The sequence below is a fragment of the Moschus berezovskii genome, chromosome 6 (assembly GCF_049115385.1).
Source record: "Moschus berezovskii isolate FMDL1 chromosome 6, NW_MosBer_1.0, whole genome shotgun sequence".
Classification (NCBI taxonomy): Eukaryota; Metazoa; Chordata; class Mammalia; order Artiodactyla; family Moschidae; genus Moschus; species Moschus berezovskii.
In genome coordinates this window covers 92,547,454-92,560,293 of record NC_142465.1, presented here as the reverse complement: position 1 = coordinate 92,560,293, position 12,840 = coordinate 92,547,454, and the positions used below count along the sequence as shown (strand labels likewise).

The 12,840-nt window shown below is 43.2% G+C and overlaps 1 protein-coding gene across 5 annotated transcripts in view; it reads right to left on the bottom strand.

Annotated features, from left to right (window-relative positions):
• The window catches only part of C2CD5 (C2 calcium dependent domain containing 5), a 93,623-nt gene extending 81,121 nt beyond the window's left edge, over nt 1-12,502 (bottom strand). For 2 of the 5 annotated variants that reach the window (XM_055394155.2, XM_055394156.2), the window contains exons 1-2: nt 12,297-12,501; nt 12,023-12,141 (exon numbers count right to left, since the gene is read on the bottom strand). In XM_055394155.2, coding sequence (XP_055250130.1) covers nt 12,023-12,112 — 90 coding nt within the window. In that variant the 5' untranslated portion in view covers nt 12,113-12,141; nt 12,297-12,501. Of the gene's footprint in view, nt 1-12,022; nt 12,142-12,296 lie in introns of all 5 variants that reach the window. The other 3 variants (XM_055394157.2, XM_055394158.2, XM_055394150.2) reach the window with 2 other exon arrangements.
• Between the last annotated feature and the right edge of the window lie 338 nt (nt 12,503-12,840).

Here is a 12,840-nt window from a genome sequence, read left to right as displayed (position 1 = left end):
AACTATGGTCATTAAGGGTTTTATGTTCCTACGTTCAGGGACAATAAAAGGGGTTGGATGGGGAGTCTATCTGATTTCACAGTCAGTCTTGGCGGGCACTAAATCAAAAAGAAAAAGTAAATAAGAAAATGAAGAAGATGGAAAGCAGGCTAAATCCCTGGGACGTTTCTAACAAAGAATGGAGATTGTGAAACCTCAGACTGGACTTGAGAAGTGGTCAGGAAGTTTAAGAGCAAAACAGGTAAGAAACTACTTCCCAGACTGTCTCATCTTTCCTAAATTTGATCCTGCCAAGCGCTTTCCCAATTCTATCAGTTTTCACCAGTATGTATCTCCCACCCTCAAAATTCACTGAAGGTTTATCCCAATACCCAGTAAAGAATTTTTCACATTGTAGATACTTAGGAAATGCTGGTTCAGTCAGATTACCCATTAAATCTCCTTTTCTCCCTGACTTACAATCCTACTTTTGGTATTACAATACTGGCAGACATTAATGTTTAATCAGTCCAGAAAATATTCTAAAAGCAAAATACCCAAAACTATAGTCATTATCTTCTGTACATTTTATCACATAATTTGAATTATCAGGGATGACATCCACCATTATGGACCTAGGCAGTTGCGTCAAGAGGGTAGAAAAAGTTTAAGAAAGTATACAAAAATGGTAAGTTCTTGCATGGTGAGTGTGCTTAGTTGCTCAGTCGTGTCTCGCTCTTTGCAATCCCATGAACTGTAGCCAGCCAGGTTCCTCTGTTCATGGGATTTTCCAGGCAAGAATACTGAAGTGGGTTGCTATTTCCTACTCCATCAAGCATGGTAAGGACTATGATAAATAAGAAACTGAGAAAAAGTATTTGCCAAACATGTCACAAACAGCTCATTTCCTTGATTTCTAACAAGTTCCTATAAAGCAGTAAGAAAAAGATCAATAAACCAACTGAAAATAGGAAATTCAAAGAAATGGAAATGTAGATGTCTTTTTAATACATCAAAAGATGAAAACAAACTAAACCAACATGTTAACTACTTAGGTCGGCAGAGGTTAAAAGGTCTGAAAAAACAGTGTGAGTGTTTCATACTCTTACTCTTGCTGCTGTAAGTGCAACTTTGAACAGTCTTCACAAAGTGCAATCTGACAACATTTATCAAAATGTTAAACGCCCATACCCTTTAAATTTATACAGAAATGCGCAATGACATATACAAGCAACATTATAGTAGCAAATGATTGGAAGTAACCTAGATGTCCATCAATTGGGAATGGCTAAATCAAGTATGGGAAAGCTGCATGATGTAGTGCTAAAGAGAAAAATGAAGCCGTTCTCCAAAAACTAGTACAGAACAATGTCTAAGGGCCCAGGTTTGATCCCTGGTCAGGGAACTAAGATCCCACATTCCACAACTAAGCCCATGTGCTGCAAGCAGAGAAGTTTGTGTGCTGAACCAAAGAGCCCAGTGCAGCCAAAATAATTGAATTTAAAAATTTTTTTAAAAAGGAACAATGTCTAAGAGACATCTCTACTGCAGGGCAGTGTGTATGGCATTCTTTGTGGAGGAAAAAAATGACAAAATGTCATAAGGCATATGACATTTGCCTATATGTGCACAGATTATTTCTGGAAGGATATACAACATATGTTAACAGAGGCCACTAAACAGAACAAAACAGATCAGTTGAAGGAGAGGCAATGAGAGGCTAACTCATTTTGTATCTGTTGAATTTTGACATGCATGTATATTACCTATTTTTTTTAAATGGGTTATTTTAAAAGTCAAAAACACCAAAAATTAAAATAAATTCAAATGGCAAAAACTCTGTTTAGATTCAAATTATAGAACTCTGGATTCACTTCCAGGAATTTATCCTAAAGAAGTACTTTCACACGTGGCTCCTCCTCCAAAAAATACACAAAAACCTAGTGACAAGAAAGTGACTAAATCACATACTCCCTACTACAGAACGGAGCTAACTATATATGCTGTGAGGGGGATATGTCCATGGCATAATAACTGAAAAAACCAAGAAACATATGATATGTAAAAGTTGCTTTTTTTTAGAGGGAGGAGTAGATAGATACCTGCCAAAAAAGAGACAGCAATGATCTCTGAAGAAGGAACTGATAATGGAGCAGATAACACAGTACAATGTTATAAGAAGTATGGGGCTTTCAAGTTTACTTCTGAGTATTTGAATCTTTTGTAACAGGAGTTATTCATGCTCAGTTGTCTCTCAGTACCCAGGTATTAGTTCCAGGACTCCTCCCTACCCCTCGCCCAACCCACAGGTATCCAAATCTGTGGATGCTCAAGTCCCTTATATAAAATGGTACAGTATCTGCACATAATTTCCTGTACACTTTAAATCATCTCTAGTCCATAGGGTCGCAAAGAGGACATGGCTGAAGCCATATGCTAAGTTGCTTGAGCCGTGTTCTCTTTGCGACCCTATGGACTGTGGCCCACCAGGCTCCTCTATCCAAGGAATTCTCCAGGCAAGAATACTGGAGTAGGTTGCCACTTCCTTCCCCAAAATGCTATGTTCAGTTCAGTTCAGTCGCTCAGTCGTGTCCGACTCTCCACGACCCCATGAATCACAGCACGCCAGGCCTCCCTGTCCATCACCAACTCCCGGAGTTCACTCAAACTCATGTCCACTGAGTCGGTGATGCCATCCAGCCATCTCATTCTCGGTTGTCCCCTTCTCCTCCCACCCCCAACCCTTCCCAGCATCAGAGTCTTTTCCAGTGAGTCAACTCGTCGCATGAGGTGGCCAAAGTATTGCAGTTTCAGCTTTAGCATCAGTCCTTCCAATGAACACCCAGGATCGATCTCCCTTAGAATGGACTGGTTGGATCTCCTTGCAGTCCAAGGGACTCTCAAGAGTCTTCTCCAACACCACAGTTCAAAAGCATCAATTCTTCGGCGATCAGCTTTCTTCACAGTCCAACTCTCACATCCATACATGACCACGGGAAAAACCATAGCCTTGATTAGACGGACCTTGGTTGGCAAAGTAATGTCTCTGCTTTTTAATATATTATCAAGGTTGATCATAACTTTCCTTCCAAGGAGTAAGCATCTTTTAATTTCATGGCTGCAATCAGCATCTGCAGTAATTTTGGAGCCCAAAAAAATAAAGTCTGACACTGTTTCCACTGTTTTTCCATCTATTTCCCATGAAGTGATGGAACCAGATGCCATGATCTTTGTTTTCTGAATGTTGAGCTTCAAGCCAACCTTTTCACTCTCCTCTTTCACTTTCATCAAGAGGCTTTTTAGTTCCTCTTCACTTTCTGCCATAAGGGTAGTGTCATCTGCATATCTGAGGTTATTGATATTTCTCCCAGCAATCTTGATTCCAGCTTGTGCTTCTTCCAGCCCAGTGTTCCTCATGATGTACTCTGCATATAAGTTAAATAAGCAAGGTGACAATATACAACCTTGATGCACTCCCTTTCCTATTTGGAACCAGTCTGTTGTTCCATGTAAAGTTCTGACTGTTGCTTCCTGACCTGCATACAGGTTTCTCAAGAGGCAGATCAGGTGGTCTGGTATTCCCATCTCTTTCAGAATTTTCCACAGTTTACTGTGATCCACACAGTCAAAGGCTTTGGCATAGTCAGTGAAGCAGAAATAGATGCTCTTCTGGAACTCTCTTGCTTTCTCCATGATCCAGCTATGTAAACAGCTGTAAATACAACATGTGTGTATGCTAAGTCACTTCAGTCCTGTCTCTTTGTGACTCTATGGTAGCCCTCCAGGCTCCTCTGTCCATGGGATTCTCAAGGCAAGACTACTGGGTTGCCATTCCCTTCTCCAGCCGATCTTCCCAACCCAGGGATTCAACCCTATCCTTGTCTCGTCTCCTGCACTGGCAGGTAGGTTCTTTACCGCTAATGCCACTTGGGAAGCCCATACTATGTAAACAGCTGCCACACACAAAAAATTCAAGTTACAAAAATGTAACTTTCTGGAAATTTTTTTTCCAAATATTTTCTACCTGCAGTTGGTTGAATCCAAGGAAGCAGACCCCAGGGGCATGAAGGGTCAACTGTATTACTATGTAACTATCTTTTTACTTTTAAATCACAAATGTAAAAGAAATAAAATGAGGAAAAAGACCCCTCAGAAGAAACCTGCTCACTACCTCTCCAATGTTTGTTACATTTCAACATTCAAAACACCAAAGAAATATTTGTTTTTTAATTTACCTAAAAACTATTTGAAGGAAAATATCATTAGGATTCATCATACCATTCAACACCATTCAAAAGCCAAATATACCCAAGGGTTTTGGCTCAACTGCCAAAACCCAGCAAATCATTCCCTAAGTTATGATTTTGGCACCCTCTTAAGTTCTGTCCCACTACAGTGTAGTGCTATAATGTGCTTTTTGGGGGGGCTGGGGTGGGGGATGGTCAACTGTCCATTCCATCTACAGTAAAAATCTAATAGTCTCCATACTACTCTAAACCAACAAAAGATTTTAGAAGAAAAAGGCTAGAGCGGGTACTCTGCCAACATTGTGGTGATTTCCCACCTACTAAAGAAGAATCAGAGTTCATTTGGTCTTATTTAATTCAAAGGAGATTTTATTACTCAGCAATTAAATGAATGCCTCACCATTTAGCTAAAGAACATCAGGGATTTTAACGAGATTCCCTGGTAAGGTAAAGGCATTCTCTTTCCCCACTCATTAGCTAAATTACCTTGAGAAAGTTATTTAACCTGTTATTTAAAGCTGTTTCCTCCTCTGAAAAGAGGAGTTGCTGTAAGCATTAATCAGGATAATGCATGTAGGGACCTAGCAAATGTCTGGTAGAAGATGCTCATTAAACGTTAATTTCTTTTCCTCTCCCAGTTCCTTCAAAGGCTCCTGGGTAAACACAAAATGATAATGTAGTTTGGCTGAACAGTTTGTAACATGCACATTAATACTGGGATATATTTTAATACTTCCCTTGTACAGAATCCCATCCCATTCATCCTGGAGATTTCCATTTAATAATCATCTTTAAGTATTACTTGGTCTTCACTGGCTTCCTGAAAGCCTCACATCATATATAGCAGAAATTCCCTCAACCAATACAACCAGGACCAATATCTGAGTAGTCAGTCAAATAGTTTGGTTAGATCAGATAATCATTAAAAATGATACAAGCAGTAAACATTTTCAAATAAAACAGGCAAACAAATATTCATTTCTCTATCTTTTATCATAAGACTAAAGGCCTCATCTTTGAGTAAGGATCCACTGCTGATAGTTCTGTGGCATCTTCTTTGCATAAACACCACCCATAATGTATCATCTGTATTTGCCAGTTTGGGTTTCCTTATAATGTGGTAGAGGGACTTCCCTGGTAGTCCAGTGACTAAGACTCCGCACTCCCAATGCAGTGGGCCCAGGTCCAACCTCTGGTCAGGGACCTAGATCGCACATGCCATAGCTAAAGACTTGGTCTAGCCATATAAACAAATAAATTATTTTTTTTTCATGCGGTAGACTTAAAATTGCTGGTATAAAACTATGGATAGAGAACACTCATTTTAAAATCTTCATCTAATTCAGGAGTAATTTTTAGCAACTGTATCCATAAGTCTTTACACAGCATTATCAACTTCATCATCCCACTTAAATCACTGATTTGTATAAGGTTTAAACAAATAATAACAAACGGAGTTGGCATAAATAGGGTAGGGAATAAACACAACTGCCTCTTAGTAACGTATCAAAACTGATGGGAGAAACAGGCACAATGGAGCAGACTCTAACGATACGAGGTATTCAAAAATGTGTTTACGGCAGAAACGCAGAGCACTGGAGACGGTAATGAGTCAGCTGGTAGAAACTGGTTAAAAGAGCATCCACCGTACAGACTTCTCCCCTCCTTTTCAGACCACTGGGTAATCTGTATCCATCTGAGCCACCAGGGGGCCCGTATCCCCTTTACTCAGCCAAATTTTATTTCCCACTTCCATTCAACAAGAACCCTCTCTTCAATTACATGTGCTCTTTCCCCTCCTTTTGCTTTTAGCAAGTTTGTCCTCTTCATCCAAAACATGCCCCCTTTTCCTCTCTCCCTGTGGAGATATTACCATCCTTTCAGTCCAGCACAAAGGCTTCTTAGCACCAGCCCAGACTTCATTATGCCCCTTTCCTATGCATTCATACAGTACTTAAGAGTCTACCCCATACAATGTATCCCTTTATTATACTGTAATCCTTCATTATCCCCTTTTCCTGAATTAATCTTTCCCTTTCTACTGGATTATTCCTACTAGCACACAAATATGTTCTAATATCTTCTAATTTATTTTTTAAGTACTAAAAGCTGCATACCCCCTCAATATCACACTATTTCTCCTCTCCCCTCACAGCCGTACTTCTTGAAACAGTTGCCTATTCATGCCACCCCTCCTTCCTTATTCCTGCGGACAGTGCGTGAGTGCTAGGTCTCTTCAGTTGTGTCCAACTCTTTGCAACCTTATGGTCTGTAGCCCACCAGACTCCTCTGTCCATGGAGTTCTCCCATGGAGTGGGTTGCCATGCCCTCCTCCAGGGGATCTTCCCAACCCAGGGATCGAACTTGGATCTTTTACTATGTCTGCTGTCTTGGCAGGTGGGTTCTTTACCACTAGCACCACCTGGGAAGCCCTCCTGTGTACTTACTTTACTACAGCATGGGTTTCTGGCCTTGTCACTCCTTCTGAATGTCAATGCCTTCTGAGACTTCACTTTCCTGATTCTCTCCTAAAATCACTGCCTGACAGTGTGTTTCCTTCCCACAATCCTCAACTTCTAATAAATTCTTAATGTCAATTCGTTCAAGGATCCATCCCTCTTCTTGCTCCCTCTTCTCTCCCCTTAAGCCAGTGGTTTGCAAAAGGGACAGAACCAACTTCTGAGGGAACTTTAAAAATTGCCAGCGGGTATTTTGGGGACAAACTGTAGTAGTATTAAGTGAAGAAGGTCAGAGATGCTAGGTGTCCTGCAATTCAAGAGACAGTCCCCAACAATGAAGACTTGACCCATGTCATGACTATCCAATGTCCCCACCAGATAGCCAGATGGGTCAAAAACCTACCCAGAACCCAACTCAGTTTTACAAATGTAAGTATTGTAATGGGGTTTAAATATATACTCACTTCAATACACATAATTGTCAAGAAATATGACCACTGTGAAAATTAGTGGACAATTTTTTTCCCATGAGCTGCCTATTTTGGAAAATCAGATAATCTATGGCAGTGAAGGCCCATCTGAGATGCCAGCACTGCATAACTGTCTCGCTCTGTGCGGGGAGCAGCCGTGTTCAGGAGATTGTACATGGAGCTGAGGTATTCGCTATCCTGAATCCCTGCTTTGTTTTCTCCACATGGGGCACTTCTCACCACCTTGCAGTTTCTCTCTTACTGAGCAATTTTCCTGATTAACTCTCTCCTCCCACTAAAACCTAAGTTCCATGACTACAGAAATTGTTTTGCTCACTGCTCTATCCTTGCATGCTGCACTACAGCCAGTACAGTATCTGATATATACAAAGCCTCAATAAATATCATGGACTCAAAGTGACTACTTCATGTCTTCTACTATGGTCATTAACAAGTATGTCCATATTAAAATACATATTATAAAATACTTTTATTTCTGTATCATATTACAGTTAGAGCATTATATTGATTCTTTAGAACTGTAAGCATGCAAAGTCGGAGAAGGCAATGGCAACCCACTCCAGGACTCTTGCCTGGAAAATCCCACGGACAGAGGAGCCTGGTAGACTGCAGTCCATGGGGTCGCAAAGAGTCGGACACGACTGAGCGACTTCACTTTCACTTTTCACTTTCATACAGTGGAGAAGGAAATGGCAACCCACTCCAGTGTTCTTGCCTGGAGAATCCCAGGGACAGGGGAGCCTGGTGGGCTGCCGTCTATGGGGTTGCACAGAGTCAGACACGACTGAAGTGACTTAGCAGCAGCAGCAAAGACAGTAAAGGGAAGATTCCAAAATACCTGCTATATAAACACGAGTTTGGGTCTCACAGAGTTGAGAAGTACTGGACTGTGGGAGCTTATTTTTAACTCATTCAGTTCAGTTCAGTTGCTCAGTCGTGTCCGACTCTCCGCGACCCCATGAATCACAGCACGCCAGGCCTCCCTGTCCATCACCAACTCCCGGAGTTCACTCAAACTCATGTCCATCGAGTCGGTGATGCCAACCAGCCATCTCATTCTCTGTCGTCCCCGTATCCTCCCACCCCCAATTCCTCCCAGCATCAGACTCTTTTCCAGTGAGTCAGCTCGTCGCATGAGGTGGCCAAAGTATTGGAGTTTCAGCTTTAGCATCAGTCCTTCCAATGAACACCCAGGATTGATCTCCTTTAGAATGGACTGGTTGGATCTCCTTGCAGTCCAAGGGACTCTCGAGAGTCTTCCTCCACTCATACCTCTCTTCAAAACACCATACTCACAAATCCAACCTTTTTTACTCAATAACTCCAATTAAAGGACCCAAAGACACTTCAAACTGAACATGCCCAAATGGAAGCTGATGTTCAACCCACTCAGTCAATCTCTCTGAACCCCACAAAAACTGAGAAAATTACTCCAGTGACACCAGAAAGCTAGGAATCATCCTTACATCTCCCTTTCCCTGGCCGCTACTCCAACCTACCAAGTCCTCTACTGTCTATTTTCAAAGTGTATCTGGAATCCATCCACTTCTATTACCAAAGCCATCACCTTGACCCTCACGATCTCTTTTTTGAACTATTATGAAATCTCCTAACTAGATACCTGCTTTTGCTCATTCCCTTCTGCAGTCCATTCTCCAGACAGTAACAGAAATACTCATCTTAATCAGTGCTTCCCACTGAACTGAGAAATCAAAACCAAACTTCAGTCATGGCCTCTAGGATCCTGCACAATTGGCTCCCTGATTAACTGTACGGTTATCTCACAGCACTCGCTCCTCCCCTTACTACTTACCAGCACACATCTCCTCCCGCACTTCCTGAAATAAGCAAATCCTCAGGATCTTCCCTCTGCAGAGGCTTTCTTCTCCAGTCTCTCTGCTACACACACATACACCTCCACTGCCACGGCCAACCAGCTATTCCTTCTCATCCAGCAGGTCTGTGCCTAGCTGGCACTTTCTTGGGGGCCTCCCTTGATAATCCAACCTAAAGTTCCAGAGATTCTTCTTCTTTTTTAATAGTTACTGACAATTAGAAAAGTGTATATGTATATATTTATTTTTTCACTCCAGGACAGTGACTATGTAAAATTAAACTTTTAACAGTCTACTACTTCTAACAGGTACAAGTACATGGTATTTAATTTTTTCAAAACCTTTGATTTTGGATTGGCATATAGCCCATTGACAATGTCGTGATAATTTCCGGTGAACAGTGAAGGAAAACCTCCTGAGATTCTCTATTGCTTTTCTTTCATGACTCTCACCACTATTTCTAATTATAAATTTAATTTTCCTTTACTTTTTAACGTCTGGTTAAAATATACAGTCCATAAAAACAGGGACCAAGAATATTTTATACACTATCACATACGCATCAGCTAGATCGGTGACTACCACAAGGCTTGGGAAACAGCAGACACTCAGTAACTATTTGTTGAAAGAAGGAATGAATGAGTCACCATTAAATCCAACTCCTCCCTCCCCAGCAAACACCGTCTGTTACCAAGGCCTGAGAATGTTACCTCAGAAACGTCCCTCAAGTCTTTCGCCTTTAATTCATTCCCACTATCATCTAAACAAGCACACGTTGTCTGGATAATTTTACCACCTTCTCAACTGATCTCCTTGCCTCATCTCTCATCTATCCAGTCTATCAATAACATCACCATTCACGTCATCCTAGAAAGAAACAACCTAATACAAAAATGATCTTATTTCATTTCTGCTTGAAAAACTTCCCCAGTCTACCCTACACTCACAAAATAAAGGAAAATGCCTTTAATACCGAAAATGAGGTTGGTGCAAAGGTACCTTTCTAGCTTTAACCCCCCAAAGCTCCACTACCCACATATCCCTTCTGACACCAAGTACATCACACACTAAGCTGGTCTCACACACCATGTATCCCGCTCTGCGCCTTTGATATTCTGCGCCTTTCCACTCTGCCTGGAAAATTCTGGGTATTCTACAAAGCCCAGCTCCAATGTCTCTTTCTTAGGAAGACTCCTTCAACCTTCAGAGACAGAATTAAGTTTCCAGAATCTACAGAAACACCCATCATCTTGTCTGGAAAGGCAGTATGAGCACAGTGGATTAACAGACCACAAGGCTATGGAGAATTACAAGGTTAAGTTACCTCTGGCAAATTATTTACTGTTCCTAGGCTTTTTTTCAAGTTGTAAAGCATTTTTAATTGTAAAAACAGTCAATACAGGTTGACAATGCAAATGTTATCTCAGAACATTTTCCCCTGGCTCCTGAACTTGCCAGGTTCCTTTGTACCAGCAATACTTCATAGCATTTCTCAGGTATCATGATTCTTTCAGATATGTTTTAATGACTATATGTACATACTGCTTGGAAACAAAAGTCCATATGATATAAAAACAAACAAATCTGTTGTGTCCTTCTGGTACTTACACTGTAAATGGGAAAATAACAATACAATAGTAGGACTGATATAAAGGCTGGGTTGTGCGTTAGTCGTGCACTCGTGTCCAACTCTGCAAACCCATGGACTGTAGCCCTCCAGGCTCCTCTGTCCATGGAATTCTCCAGACAAGTATACTGGAGTGGGTAGCCATTCCCTTCTCCAGGGGATCTTCCCAACGCAAGGATCAAACCTAGGTCTCCTGCAGCTTCTTTACGGCCTGAGCTAGCAGAGAAGTCCGATATAAAGACTAAGATGTAACACTAAAATTTAAGATATAAAGACTAAGAATTGAAAAATACTTAGAACAGACCTGGCAATAACAAGACTCAATACATGTCAGCTACTATTTATTAACCTAAACTGTGCAGGTCAGTCTCTGATATACCTGAAAGCAAAGACTATGCTTTTGCAATCTGTGCAACCCCATGACTTATCATCTGGCCCAAGAACATACTCAGTAACTGTTTTTCAAATAAAAATGAAGTTGAGAATAAAAATGTAAATGTTTGTGCCAATATTTCACTAGATTAGACACGACTGAAGCGACTTAGCAGCAGCAGAGAATCTTTAGGGACCATGAACAGTATTTTATATTGAGATGGAATCAGGCTGTATATTATCCTGTATCAACTTGAAGCATTAATAGCCCAAACAATTACTGTTCTAATGCTCTGGCTCACCCTGACAATTTTTTATTACAGTATTACTAGGCTTCTTTCAGACTCTGGATTATTACTTTCCGGGCCCCAGGCCTGTGCTAATTTGCATGAGTTTTAAACTAATCATTAGATTTAAAAAGCAATTTTGCAATTTAAACCCATGGCACTTAATTGGCTTCCTACCTCAAGGCACTAAATTACCCTTAAACAGCTCATCGGACCTACCAGTCTATACAAGAGCATAAAAGTGTTACACTTGGGTTTCAGAACTTGCACTGATGATTCAGAAATCACTATGTTAAAGAGGAGATCGCCTTGCAGCTCTCCCGTGTCCAAAACAGACTGTATCTACATTCTTAAACAACATCTCCATCACTCTAGCATTAAAAAACCAGGTACCCTCCCCCCAAAGAAGGGTGGATGTGGGTGTGTGTGTGTGTGTTTCAGTGGCCGCCTGGCCACGCCTTGGGATCTCCTGACTGGCGGGTGGCCTGTTAGGAGTCCTGACATCAGGGTCACCCCTGCAGACAGAGCAGTAATAGCCTTCCCTCGCGGCTGAGCGTGCAAGGGCTGCAGTCTCGGCAGTCAGCTCTCCAGGGAGGGCAGGCCAAGCACCGCACCCGGCAGGCCGGTGGGCGGGGAACGGGCTGAGGGACTGCGGGCGAGGTGGCTAGGATCCTTCACAGGGCTCGGCGCTCCCTGTGTTTGGAGGGGCAGGACCTTGCACCAACCTCCACGAAGGCATCAGTCAGGTCACTAGCTCTGTCCATCACTGGTAAATGGCGCCCGGCCACGATTTTCACCTTCAGCTTCCCAGGCATCGTCTCGGCTTCGGCCTCTTCTTGGGCTCCTGCAGACACAAACAAGCGAGTCTGCGCCGAGCGCCCAGCCTGGGAGGGGGCGAGGCGGGAGCGCGCGGGGAACGGCGCGCGGCCGCGGGGGCGCGCGGGGTAACTGACAGAACAGGGCGCGCGGGGGCGCGCTGCGCCGCCCGGTGCTACTTACTCTCGGAGGAGAAAGGGGGCCTTCCGGTGCGGGAACTTAGGCCTCATTCCGGAGAGGCAGGCGGAGGAGTGGCCCCGACGGAGGTTTCTGCCCGAGCTCCACAGCGCTGGCAAGAGAAGCAGAAGCCAGACGACATCCCGTTGAGCCGCTGCCGCCCTTAGTAGTGTTTCTCCTCCCCGCAAAATGGCGGCTCCCGGGGCGGGGGAGGAGGCATCGATTGCTCGGCGCTCGGCCCACCTCGCAGAGGAGATGCGAAATTGGCTGAGAGCAGATGAAAGGTGGGACGGACTTCGAGGAAGCGGAGGGCAGGGAAACTGGTGGAGCTCCGCATCATCCAGCGAGAGCGGGCTGTAGGTAGGAGCCCAGCTGCTTCCGGACTGGAAGCCGGTCTACCGGTCGAGGGCGGACCGCAGATGCGGCTCCTAACTTCTCCGCGGGCCGTTACCTTCCCGGCTGCCAGCGCCGCGTATCCAAAGGGCCAGGAGAGATCGGGCAGCAGCAGAGACGGATAGGGGAGCGGTTTCAGTTTGCCTTTAACGACCCT